The 14,504-nt window shown below is 41.4% G+C and overlaps 1 protein-coding gene and 1 pseudogene across 3 annotated transcripts in view; one reads left to right on the plus strand and one right to left on the minus strand.

Moving 5' to 3' along the window:
• OXR1 (oxidation resistance 1) overlaps positions 1-14,504 on the minus strand; it is a 275,460-nt gene that overhangs the window by 29,869 nt on the left and 231,087 nt on the right. For all 3 annotated transcript variants that reach the window (XM_066622804.1, XM_066622803.1, XM_066622808.1), the window contains 4 exons: positions 12,974-13,126; positions 11,789-11,973; positions 6,467-7,194; positions 3,808-3,973 (listed from right to left, as the gene is read on the minus strand). In XM_066622804.1, the coding sequence (XP_066478901.1) occupies positions 3,808-3,973; positions 6,467-7,194; positions 11,789-11,973; positions 12,974-13,126 (1,232 nt within the window). The remainder of the gene's footprint in view (positions 1-3,807; positions 3,974-6,466; positions 7,195-11,788; positions 11,974-12,973; positions 13,127-14,504) is intronic.
• Positions 8,654-8,774, plus strand: LOC136650402 (5S ribosomal RNA; annotated as a pseudogene).

Genomic DNA, 14,504 nt, shown 5'->3' on the forward strand with positions numbered 1-14,504 from the left:
ATCAGGTTCATTCAAGAGACAACAATCTTTACAGCAAGTGCCTTAAGAATTATAACAGTTCAGGTAGTACATGTGTAGTACAGGTCAGGCTATGCTAGTAAAATAGAAAAGAGCTGCATTAGCATCCTGCACCCACATTTGCTAATATAACCATGAACCTCAACACTATACTTAGATAAGCAGGAATAGACTCAGAGAGTTGTCTTTAGCATGTGTGGGTCGATGCGTGGGTCACAACCCCAATGGGCTTGTAAAGCCTGTGCAAGAGAAGGTTTGGACCCAATCCCATAATGGTCCTGCCTTATCAAAAGTGAGTTATAATCTGCACAGCCTCTTCTCGTTGTCTTGCTCTGTACATAAGAACAGCCACATTGGATCAGGCCATAGGCCCATCTAGTCCAGCGGCCCACCAAATGCTCCAGGGAGCACACCAGATAACAAGAGACCTGCATCCTGGTGCCCTCCCTTGCATCTGGCATTCTGACATAGCCCATTTCTAAAATCTGGAGGTTGCACATACACATCCTGGCTTGTACCCCATAATGGATCTTTCCTCCAGAAACTTGTCCAATCCCCTTTTAAAGGCATCCAGGCCAGACACCATCACCACATCCTGTGGCAAGGAGTTCCACAGACCAACCACACGCTGAGTAAAGAAATATTTTCTTTTGTCTGTCCTAACTCTCCCAACACTCAATTTTAGTGGATGTCCCCTGGTTCTGGTGTTACGTGAGAGTGTAAAGAGCATCTCTCTATACACTTTATCCTTCCCATGCTTTATTTTGTATGTCTCAATCATGTCCCCCCTCAGGTGCCTCTTTTCTAGGCTGAAGAGGCCCAAATGCTGCAGCCTTTCCTCATAAGGAAGGTGCCCCAGCCCAATAATCATCTTAGTTGCTCTCTTTTGCACCTTTTCCATTTCCACTACATCCTTTTTGAGATGTGACAACCAGAACTGGACACAATACTCCAGGTGTGGCCTGTAGCTCCTAAGGTTAATCCTAATAAGGCCACATCTGGAGTATTGCATCCAGTTCTGGTTGCCACATCTCAAAAAGGACATAAAGGCCTTTAAAAGAGGATTGGACAAGTTTCTGGAGGAAAAATCCATTATGGGTCACAAACCATGATGTGTATGTGCAACCTCCTGATTTTAGAAATGGGCTATGTCAGATGCAAGGGAGGGCACCAGGATGCAGGTCTATTGTTGTCTTATGTGCTCCCTGGGGCATTTGGTGGGGCCACTGTGAAATACAGGAAGCTGGACTAGATGGGCCTATGGCCTGATCCAGTGGGGCTGTTCTTCTGATCAGGCTGCTATCTCACAGGGTTTTTGCGAAGACACCAAAGATAAGGAGAAACAGGGTGGAGGAGGGTGGCCACAGGATAGGCGGATTGTGTCCTAGGAAGTGGGCTGGATCACCAATGGGTCCCCAATATCACACTCTATGTCCGTCTATTTGGGTCATGGCATGAGAAGGTACAACTGTTTGAAGACCAACTGTTTTTAGCTGTAGTTGTACAGAATAATACATCACTTTCGGTTATAGTAATGTTCTTCTCCACCTGATATTGCAGTCCCTCAAACACCTGGCTGCAGACTTTGTTTTATCACCACTATTCAGCTTTTTTGCTAATCCTTCATCCCAATTCTGTATCTTTGGGGGGAGGGGGGACTCTTGATTTAGCAGACCTCACTTCAATGGACTTTGGGAGTAACAATTTCCAATGACCCAAAGTCTATTAAAAATGACCTTACAGAGCTCCTTTGGCACTGCTGAGAGAGCTCTGTAAGGCAGTTAACAGCCTAATCTTACCAAGGCCCTGAAGGTGGTATAACTTCAACTTCACCAAATGTGCCACTGAGGCATCATAAAAGGCACATTGCTGCCATGCTGCAGGTGCAAACAGCTGGAGACACAGGACACCAAGTGGTAGGACATGGCAGTGGTAGGCAGACACCAAGGAAGGGGGTCATCAGGGGCTTGATCCCAGTAGCAGCAACCAGCATTTTCCTGACCCAACATGTCCCCTGCCTCTCATCAGAATTATGCTAACAGAATAGCTGGCGTAGGACCGAGGAGACCAATTGTTGGCCAGTTGGCCTATGGAGGAGTAAGCAAAAAATATTCTCTTACCTCTCCTCTAGGACATCTGGTCACCACCACCCAACGATTGCAGGCATGGCAAATGATGGTGGGGGATAGGATTGAGCTCTCAGGTTTGGAGAATGCTAGAGGGAAGCTGACCTAATCTTGCAGGGATGGTGTTGGAGATGCCACTCTCCATTTTGCCCTACAGCAGGGCATTCTAGGAAAGGGGACAGCTCTCTATTCCTGAAGCCGTTCTACTTCCCGATGAACTCTCCCTTCCTAGAACAGCCTCAGGAAAGAAGAAATGTCCCCATTCCTAGAGCAAAATGGAGAGTGGCAGCTCCAGCACCAACCCTGGAAGGTAGGTAAGCCTTCCCGTCCCAGCCCACTTAGAGAGCTCCATCAGTGCTCATCCTCCTCCCTCTGCCAGGGTCTTCCTAGAGTATCCTGGTGGGGAAATGGGCAACAGCACCAAAACAGCTTTCTAAGGTAGAGATTTAATGGACAAATTGGGTATTTGGATTTAACAAACATTCAGCATCAACCAACACCCTTTCCCTCATTAGCCCATTAAATTGAGGGTTCACTTAATTGCCAACAAGGCCAACATAGCAACCCAGTTTAGACAATTCTCCAAAACCAATCAGAATGAGCCATATATACATATGCTGCTTCTGTAGAAAACGAGGGGAAACCCCAAAGTGCTGACAAAGTATTCATCAACAATTCCAAATAAAAACTATTTCCCTGGTATTTTTCAAAAACTCTCAGAGATGCTGAAGAAAGATCAGAACCTGTATCCAACACACAAAATATTTCTCAACTCAATCTGCATTAAAAACAGGAGTATGCCTGCATTAGACTCCTAGTATACCATGACTATACAGTCATAGACTCATTTATCCCATTGTTTATCATAGTGCAAACTGAGTTCAGAGATGTTGTATTAGGATTGCGCAATTCAGATAGCATAAAAAATTATGGCATGCTCTTGCATTCCATTCCACAACTGGAAACTACAGACTGAAGTGAGCTTCCAATTCTGAAATAGTAGGCAGGTATGTGACATAGTTTGCCAGGACGCAGGCTGTGCCTGTTGTCTTGTGTGCTCCCTGGGGTATTTGGTGGGCCACTGTGAGATACAGGAAGCTGGACTAGATGGGCCTTTGGCCTGATCCAGCGGGGCTCTTCTTATGTTCTTATGATGTCCAAACTAGCAAACTTTCATTTGTTTGCACTGAAGAGGAAACTGTTAGTGAAGTCATACACAAGTCCCACAGTTCATTTCTAAGCCAAACTATGGTTTTAAGGACATCTGAACTGGACAAGTAATTATTCCAAAGGCACACAAAGCTACAAGAGTTTCTGCTGCAGCAGAATGGATTCATATATCCAGTAGGGTCCATGGCACTAGACCGCAGAATCACACAGAACTCAATGGAATGATTCCACAATAGGTGGCAAAGAAAAGTCTGATACAATGCATTTGGACAATACAATTCAAAACGAAAACATAGTCAAGTAGAAGTATGACATGACAACACACAATAAAACTCAACTACTCCACTGTAGCAGAAGGCTTTCAGAGGACGGGTGGAAAAATAAGGTCTTGGAATGCTGAATAAAAGGAATAATTTAAAAATGCAAAGGTGAAAAACATCCCCCCCCCCACACACACAATGGCTATATTTAAGGAGAACACACTCTGTCTTACCTCTCCTGTGGCACAGCAAACCAGTACTCGTGTTTCTTATCTCTTTGTGCATATTGCTGCATTGAGGCACTGGCCTGCGATACAAATGTCTTTCGCATTGGCTTGCCAACTCTGAGACATAAGAACTTATGTAATCGATGTCTTCTCTTCTCCTTCGAAATGGAACCTTTCGTTGATTAAAGGAGATTTTAAATGTCAGAACTTTCTAGTTAATATGCATTAATTCTGCTTTATTTAGTAAGAAATTAAAAATATACAATTAGACTCGTATTCTAGCATGTACGAAGGACACCACTACCACCACCAGGTATGCGATTTCAGACCCTGCTATTCATTTTCTCATTCATGTTGTTTTTAATCCCACCCATTCTCCAAGGAAGCCAAAGGGGAAATATGGAACTGTCTCATTTTACAGTATAAACACCCCCATTGTTCAGTAGCCAAGGTTGCTAGAGATCAGTTGCCTTTAGTTTCATGAAGAAGAACATAGAAATATGAATGTAACAAATTTATAGCAGAGAAGCCAAGCCCTGCTGTCCTAGAAGCAAGGCACATATAATGGAAACTCAAGGCTTCTGCAATGCCTTCAGCATTCAGACAAAACAATCATCCTGGCTGTCCCATCTGTCTAAGACAGGAGTGTCCAAACATTTTAGTAGGAGGGCCATATCATCTCTCTGACACAGTGTCGGGATCAGGGAAAAAAAGAATTAATTTACATTTCAAATTTGAATAAATTTACATAAATGAATATATTAGAGATGGAACTTATATAAATGAATGAAGGTCTTGCAACAGCTCTGGGCCTCTAAAAGGCCTTGCACAAAGCAAAGCTGGCCTTTCGTTTGCTGCTGCTGCTGCATCACAGACATGAAACAGCAAGCAGTGGAGGGAGCCCTCGTCCCACAGCTCACGTGAGAGGGCAAACAGCCACCTTCATACTGAGAGCAGTTGAATTGGGCCAGCACGGGCTCCAGCAAGTCTCCAGAGGACCGGAGACTCATTGAAGACTGGGAGCTCCCTGCGGGCCAGATTGGGAGTCCCTGAGTGCAAGTGGCCCCCGAGCTGGGGTTTGGGCACCCCTGATCTAAGAGGAGGCTTCACTGGAGCCCTAAAAGTATCCAGGCTTTAGGGCTAGAGGACCCTGGAAAACACTAGCACTTTAATATTCCCCTATTGTATACTATAAAGCTGAGGGCTGGGAGTCTAATTTTATCTACAATACCTGGTAAAATTAAACCACTACACTATTAAGAAATATCACACAAGTATAATGTATACTGTATATGAATTGAAAGGTGTGGCCATGGAAGAAGAATCGGTGTCAGAAGATTGATTCTTAACAAAAAATAAAAACAACAGTTTAAAGGCTGCCTGAAATGCTATTTCCCATAGGCATTTCCTTGCCCACAAAGGTATTTCCCATAGGCATACCTTGCCCACAAAGGTACGACTGCCAATCACAGCATCTCTGGGCTGGTCATGACACAGGAAAGGAGTACAATTTACCATTATAACCAGAATAACTAACTTATTTCATCTACTTTGGTTAAGACATCTACTAAAGTGGACTGTCTGGCTTATGGCAATCTAGAGACTATATTCTATTCATCACACTTAATAAGCATCTGATATCAGAACACGTATGGAGCAAGTCAGAAAAGTAGCCTTTCTAGCAAAAGTAATAATACAGTACAATAAAGGGACATATTTTAAACATTATATCCAAAACAGGTGATTTAAAGGGTTTCATACATAGAACTTTGCATCAAATATATACAGAGTATAAAATTCAATATTTCCCCAGCTAGCACAGCTGTTACACATAGTTTTAGGCAAAGTCAGTTCTATATTCAAACATACTAGAAATATGAAGCAAGCACTTTGCTACTTACAAAAATGATTTATGAAGACTAATAATATTATATCAAATGATATGGCGTTAGGGAAATGGCTTTAAATTCACCTTCTTAAAAACTTATTTTTATTTTTTACACTTCAGATTTGTTTAATATATATTTCACCTTCATTAAAACATACATGGCTAAGTTATTTATTTTTCATATTTTTATACTACCCTTCCTCCAAAGAGCTCAGGGCAGTTTACTCAGCTGCTCCGCTCACAATAACCCTGTGAGGTAGGTGAGGCTGAGAGAAAGTGACTGGCCCAAGGTCGCCCACGCAGCTTCATGGCTGAGGGGGGATTTGAACCTGGATCTTATCTTCCAGGTCTAAGTTCACCTCCCAAACCACTTACACCACCACCCTGGTTATGGGAGCCAATTCCCTTCACCATCTAAATACCACTGAACTAAATCTGAATGGGTGAGGAATGTTTGTCTAATTCACTTGTAGACCCTCCCATGTGTTGACTTTCAGTGCTTGCTGGTTAGTAGTCTAGTATTCAGGGTTACAAGTTACCATTACCTTTGTCCCATGTACACAGGAATTTATTCTAGCTCATGTAGCTATCTACCTTCTTCCCTACTAGTGGTAACTAATATTTAAGACACAAGGCATTTCATTCTAGCATGCAACCCATCTAGTCCACTAGGAATCAAAAGGAAGATCTTATCTGAAGAAGACATTTTCACATGACATTTATGTCCAAAACACTTGCAAAGGTACTGTGTATGCTATTGAACATTAACTTCCTCACCTTCTATTGTTCCATCTACTGTAGCCACTTTGTGCTTCATTTCTTTATGCGCATCTTGGTGCATGTGATCCCTTTGCTGTTTGGTTTGTTGCATAGTATGGCTCTTCCAAAGCTTTCGTAGCTCCTCCACATCAGTCTCAGAATCGCGAGTTGGCTCTTGTAAAAGTTTTTCCTTATTGGAGGTCTCTCTTTTAGAGTCCTTATCTTCTGAATGTAAACATTCTTCGCTGCCTGGTACATTTTCTACGACAGATCCCTGATCTACGCCATGTTGCGATCCTTGAGCATCAGCAGCATTTTCTCCTACAGTGCTTTGCGACTCTTTTTGTGCACTCTCTACTGTTTTGGACTCTATTGTATCACTAGCAGATTTGCTGTTATCATTCACAGGCAGTTCTACACTGCAGCCGACATCACCAACATTACCCAAGTCTGAAATAATCGTGACATGATCTGCAGTAGTCTGGTTTACCATCTGGACAGATTCTGACGACGCTCCAGAAGATTTGTCTTGTCGAAGTTCGTCGGAAGAGACAAGCTCTTCCCGTATAGGAGAAAGTTCCGATTCAGTGAACACATCTTCTGAAAGAGACTCCTCCGTGCTCTTTGGAGCAGTACTGGCACTATCATTTCCTGTATCTCGCACCCTTGAGTCCATTTCATCAGTATTGCTTCTTGTTATTTTCTTAAAATGGTAAAGATCTTTAACAGATAACTGATCTACATCACTGTAAAGCAAAAAGAGAGTTCTGTGTCAGAACCTGAATTACAAACCACAAAAGAGGCCGTGTACTTTTTATTGCATACATTTTATTCTACAAACACTGGTTTGTACTTGTGCTTGTCCATCAAACCAATCCCCCAAGATTATTTTTAGGAATTCTTGGGTATAGCACTTTCTTTCTAATTTGGAGAAGATGGATTAGACCAATATTATTATTATTAACAGTATTTATATACCGCTTTTCAACTAAAAGTTCACAAAGCGGTTTACAGAGAAAAATCAAATAACTAAATGGCTCCCAGTCCCAAAAGGGCTCACAATCTAAAAAGATGCAAATGAATACCAGCAGACAGCCACTAGAACAGACAGTGCTGGGGTGAGGTGGGCCAGTTACTCTCCCCCTGCTAAAAATAGGAGCACCCACTTGAAAAAGTGCCTCTTACCCAATTAGTAGGGGTTAATATTTTATTATTAATATATCAGACTTGATGATAAAAAGACATTTTTAACACTGGGACCCACTTTTTAGAATAAGAACCCACCAGAAGTAATGTCATGATCGAAGTGACATCATCAAGCAGGGAAATTTTTAACAATCCTAGTGTGCAATCCTACCTACACATATCCAGGAGTAAGCCCTATTGACTATCATTGTTAAAAGCATATACAGAGTAGCCTGTTAAAAGTACAGAACTGTAACATTTCCCCAAATGCAGTCACATATCATGGTAGCATCAAGTCTAATATATTAAAAATAAAAATACTTAAATGAATGGGGACCCACCTGAAATTGGATCACAACCCACCTAGTGGGTCCCGACCCACAGATTGAGAAACACTGTTCTAGGAGCATACTTTGAGAAACACTGGGATAGAGTAGTGAGAAAACAGCATCTTCAAAAACAAAGCACAACACATCAGTGAGGAAAGCAGCAGACTTTTGGTGGGGAGGGGGGGAGGACTAGAGTGCCCTGGTTGTGCTATACTGAGAAATGAGTTACTTTGCAAAGTGAAATTCCAAGTGGAACCTGTGCTGGCATCGTATATTAAAACTGATTAATGAATAAGGACAAAAGGTAAGAAGTTTTAGGTTTCTGGTATTATTTTACATACAAAGCAACAACCCTTTTCCTATTGCATTTGTGTTTTTAAAGCATCATTATATTCTTCTTAAAATTAACGATAAAATTAAACCATAGTTGAAATGCAAGGTAAATATAATAATGTTCAAACACAAATCTAGACAATAGATTCAAGGACACTTAATCCTTCACCACTTCAAAGAATGACATTCAAGTCTCTGCAAAACCAGCATGACCACTATTTTAACACACCAAGGCCCAGATCCTAATCCACTTTCCAGCACAGGCATAGCTGTGCCAATGGAACGTGTGATGCAACCTGCAGTTGGGGGGGGCGCACTCACAGAGGCCTCCACAAGGTAAGGGAATGTTGGTTTCCTTACCTAGGAGTACATGTTACCCTGCACATGCCCGATCTCGTCTGATCTCGGAAGCTAAGCAGGGTCAGGCCTGGTTAGTACTTGGATGGGAGACCGCCTGGGAATACCGGGTGCTGTAGGTTTATACCATAGTCTTTTGAGACTGAAGGTTGCCAACTATGCAGTGCTAGAAAGTGGGTTAGGACTGTGCCCTAAGTTTTCATTCATGCTAGCCAAGAGTACTGCCTTTTGCAAAAACTCCCAATGGCAAGTGTGCAAGAAACACGATCAATTTCATAACATTTTACTAATGAACACATTTTATTTTACTTTTCATAAGAAAGACTACTCAGACGTAACAGGAAATTACAGTTTACAGTTACAGCCTGTAAACGGAAGCATCCAATCTCTTTCCCTCATGGGCAGGAAAGGCAGGACCATGGGTGCCCAAAGCTTTTACGCTTTTATTACCAGCACCTGAAGCATCTGAACTGGGTTAAAGGATAAATAAATACATTTATATTGAAAAACGCCCCTTTCTAAGTCACTGAATACAACATGCAAATATTCACTGTGCATGAAATATTCAAATACACATTTGCATATAAATGCTAACCCATTACAAAAGTTTAGAAAGAGTTAGCAACCATAGCGAGAGGCTGTACAGACAGCAACAATATCCAATATCGGATGTATTATTTAAATAATATTTTCAGAGCATCACTTTTACAAAAAGATCACTATTGCCCTCTCCACCAGCCTAAACACTGGTGCTAGCCAGTAATCTGCACTGCCACTCAAACTTTTAAAATAAGAAGTCATTTAGCTGATGCAGTTGGTGAGCTCCAACTTCAAACACTGCAATATCTTGAATAGTGCAGGTGATACCTTCCTTGAAAAGTCCAGTGCTGTATAAAACAGTGCCTTCAGATACTTCGCTGATATAATAGGCAAAACACAGGCACTGAGTGACCCAGAATGCACTGCACTCATCGGTTAGAATAGCTGTCAATTCCACTGGGACAAATCAGCACTAAAGGAAGCTATATTATCAAAGATATGACTGCAATTATCTACCCTGTTTATTATATACTATATAGATGTTTAAGTTTTACTTTAAATTAGCAACATGGAATCTCTTGGAAGATCAGGAGATCTTTTGAAATAAAAGTGTAACATAACCAAGTGACTAACTATCCCACTGTAGGAAGAAATTGAGTAACAGGCTAATGGTGACTTTCTGATAAACTGGCAGGACAAATATTTGGAATAATTGTTGAATATCAAACACTATATGACACTATAAATTGTATTTCCCAGTTATACAGGCTGATCAATATAAAAGCAAATCATTCACTCAAGACAAATCCACCTTCTCAAATACTTTAAAGAAGAAACGTGAACCAAACAAAAACAATTCAATATATTTATCAGACACAATTTCCTCATAAAGGTTGATTTTTATGCTGTTGATCATAAAGCAAAATTGAGCTGAATGATATCAGACTGACTTTTAAAAGTATCATTCATCAGTTTTTAAACACTAAAATGATACTAAAAGGGAGAAGACAGGTCACCAGGCTAAAGAATTGGATTTTCTTTTTACAAAGCAAATTATGAACCATATTCTAGTATGGACAGAGCTAAACCAGAAGACTTTCTTCTTATCTGGGGTCCATTCACTGAGTCTGCCAGCAATCCTGATAGAATAGCATAGCTTCAAAACCCCTAGATACAAATATCAAAGTTTTACAAATTCAGCCCATCAGATAGTTCATCATGCTATATAATTTTCATTATATGTATAACTGTATTTATACATAAGGGTCTAATTTTGTTATCTTTACAAGAAAACATCGCTTTGCAACGTTCCAACCTGCAACAGGCCGCATATGTGACGGTCTGTCATCGGTCAGTGTTTCCCCAAGCCTCTGAAGCCTAGGGGAGCTATGCTCCCATCACCTCCAGGGCTTTTCTGAGACCCACAGAAGCACCATGCATTCGCACGCTGCCTCTGCAAGGTTCAGAATGGCTGACAAGGCTGAAAAACCGCAACTTCGGGTTTCCTCAGGAAACCAGAAGTGACTTTTTTTGCCATGGTGGGCTTCCCCAGGTCTCTGAATGCCTTATAACAGGGGTGCCCGAACCCCGGCCCTGGGGCCACTTGCGGCCCTCGAAGTCTCTCAATGCGGCCCTCAGAGAGCCCCCAGTCTCCAATGAGCCTCTGGCCCTCCAGAGATTTGTTGAAGCCCACACTGGCTCAATGCAACTGCTCTCAGCATGAGGGCAACTGTATGACCTCTTGCGTGAGCTGTGGAATGAGGGCTCTCTCCACTGCTTGCTGTTTCATGTCTGTAATACAGTAGCGGCAGCAACAGAAAGGCCAGCCTTGCTTTGTGCAAGGCCTTTTTATAGGCCTTGAGATATTGCAAGACCTTCATTCATCTTTAATATATTCATCTTTAATATATTCATTTATGTAAACTTATGTAAATTTATTCAAATTTTAAGTGTAAATTAATTCTTTTTTTCCCCAGCCCCCAACACAGTGTCAGAGAGATGATATGGCCCTCCTGCCAAAACTTTGGACACCCCTGCCTTATAAGGCAAAAAAATCCGTTTTTCCAGAGGAAACCAGATGTTGCAATTTTTTGCCTTTTCAGTCATTCTGAGCCTTGTAGAAGCAGCACATAGATGTGCACTGTCTCAGTAGGGCTCCAAAAAAAACCCAGGGGCAAGGAGAGCATAGCTTCCCTTGGCTTCAGAGGCTTCTTTAGCATCTGGTACTGCTTGATGATGGGGGTGCAGGAATGCATCCCCGTCATTAAGGGACACACACCTGTATTGAAAATTTGGTTTACAGCTGATTTTATGTATTGGATTTAATTATTTCAGTTTTGTTACGGTTTGCATTTATGCCTTTTAAAAGAAATTGTAAATGAAAAGATTTATATTTATAAAGCTTGGAACACAGAGAAGGCACTGCTAAAAAATTTAAACAATAGGAAATCTAGGAAAGGAAAAGAGAAAGCAGCAGTCAGTCATGCACGTGCCAGTCTCTGAGAACTAGAACATAAGAGAAACTGTATAAGTACTATAGAAAACAAATACTACATCCACGCATTTTAATGCAATGTTTTATACATACTAATCTTACATGGGTAATGAATCCTTTATCTTGCCATCTACAATTTCTTTGTACATAGCAGCTGACATCACTTCATCCATTGGACACATGATGCCATAGTCTTCACAGCCATTCTCTTGAACCAACGGGTCCATTTTATGTGGATCAAACATTATATTATTTGGCGTCACTAGCAGCACACCATTGACTGTTCCCTAAGATAAGAAGAAAGGTTGTCAAACTTTTTTTTTCCCAGGTTAGCCAACAGTTTTCAAGCAATTTCTGTGAGTACCAGTATTATTCTCATGTCTTGTGAACCTACAACACTTATGGCTACCTAAAGTTCTGTATTCCTATAAATCATGCAGGACTCCACAAACATCTCAGAAGGATAATCCTACCTTTACATGGAGGAGTTGGCTACCTCTGGAATTGGCTCTCTAATGCCAATTAGCAATTCTAAGCATGCCTTCAAAATGGTCTTCCCATGACATGACTGGCTGAGAAAAATTCCAGGCGTGCAAGATGATACAGCTATAAGAACATAAGAAGAGCCCTGCCAGATCAGGTGCTGGCCCATCAAGTCCCACTTCCTGTATTCCACAGTGGCCTACCAGCTGGCTGAAGGAGCACACAAAACCAGAAGATGCTTGTATCTCGTCGCCACACCCCTGCATCTGGCATTCTATTTACCCTCACAAAGAAGACACCAGGCTGTGGCTTGGGTTTAACTTAGCCCACTTTCTAAAGACAAGTGACCAAATTTTTAACACATGAAACCTACTGAATACACCAACCCTCCCTCACCAGTCTGAGGTAGACTTATAACCTTCTTTCTCAAAGCACAATTGACTTCAGAAATATGTCAGTACTCTCGGCTTCTGTTTGAAAAGGGTACACAAGAACCAAATGAGCTGGGTAAACTAGCTGTAAGAAATAATAGAAAAGACAACCAATAAGCCATTTCTTAGGTCCTGTATATCTTCCCAAGATGCAACAAGTCAAAACTACTTGTATTTCACTAGAAATTCTGTGACGACAATAAGGAAACCTAAAGAGTGCAGGATATGGATTTGTAAAACAACAACTTTGTTAGGTTTAAGGTTACCCACATTTTCACTTAAAAATTACCAGCACTTGCTTCCATTTCAAAAAGAGAAAAACGTAACAGTGAAGCATAACACTATTTTATAAAGGTGACAAAACCTTGTGTACCTTGCCATTGGTTATGTATCTGCAGTTAATTTTGAGAAATTTCTCTGTAAAAGCTTCCTCTTCCTCCGATGTAGATGAAACCACTCTTGTAGGACGAACGCATGGGTGCGCTGGTACAGCTGCTGCATCTTTTGAATGTAGTCCATCTGGATCCTACAAGATCAAAAGGAAGATTTGTCTGCCTGGTGCAAGGACTATCCAACAGTTCCTGAAACATAATGTCTTAATCAGTGCTCAGCATTGTACTACTTTGTTAAACACATTACTTGAAGCATTCTGATATTAACACAAAATGAACTGGAATAGCTAATAGTACAAATAAAGGATATGAGTAGACATTGCACATGACTTGTGTCTGAAGATCAGAGTGACTTTGCTTCACCAAAGGAAACGTACAATCTGGTTGTGGCCAAAAAAGACAGGGAGATGTGTGATGCCCTAAGCAGCTTTGTTTTGGCACACATGAGCAAAGTCACAAGCATAACTGAGAATTCATATAACTCACAGTAGGAAAATCTCATCATAGGCAGGTAAACTATACCACAGGCATAGCGTTGATAACCAGACCTGAGCACTATATTTGCTATGTGCAAACCTCACCAAGCAAGGCTTTTGTGTATATTGAGCAACTTGCTTAAATTGGGTCACAGACTATGACTCCCAAGGTTCTGTCTCCCTTATCGTAATTTAGCTACAAAGCTTTCCCGTCACTGTTAGAGCTTGTAGCCAATTGATCATGGTAGATCACAAGAGACAAAAAAAATGTTTTAGGTGGCTTTTAGCTGCCTATAGAATGTCGGTCAAAAGTAAGAGGATCAGAGGAAGCTGCTTTAAACCGAGTCAGATAATTGCTCCACCTAATTCAGTATTGTCAACACAGACTGACAATGGTTCTCCAGGATACAAATCTCTCTCTGCCCTATCTAAGATGCCAAAGATTCAACCTGGAACCTTCTGCATACAAAGTATGTACTCTCTCACTGAGCCCCCAATGGATACCACATCCATGTACCTTGAAGGTTCTTGCCCAAATCCTATGAGACACAGCTTTCCATTTAAAGAGTTTGTAGCTCTGACGGTGGCAGAGAAATTTGAAAGCAGGGAAAAAAATGCTCACAAGGAGACATAAAAAGCATAGAATTAAAAAGCCACAGCCAATAGTTATAAATAAGGCAGACTAATTCTCATTTTCAAATACCCACACAGTTATTACACGTGGGTAGGAAATGACATCAGTTAGTATGGAGCTTGAAAATAACCCTATGCATGAGTCACCAAAAAGCTGAAAGTAAAAGGCCCAAATGTCTAGTACTTGAGTACTACAGTTGCATAAATTTATCCACAGTTTACACAGTTAACTCACATAACCTCATTTTTACATTACTGTTCCAAGAACTGACTGACAGCACAATCTTGAGCTGCCCAGGGCGCATGGCTGCAGCGGCGCTGAGAACAGCTGCCGCCACATCCTGCATGCCTCAGCCTGCCGCGGGTGGCACCTCAGGAGAAGGCTTTTGTTCCCTTCCCCCTG

Source organism: Tiliqua scincoides, chromosome 4 (assembly GCF_035046505.1).
Source record: "Tiliqua scincoides isolate rTilSci1 chromosome 4, rTilSci1.hap2, whole genome shotgun sequence".
NCBI lineage: Eukaryota > Metazoa > Chordata > Lepidosauria > Squamata > Scincidae > Tiliqua > Tiliqua scincoides.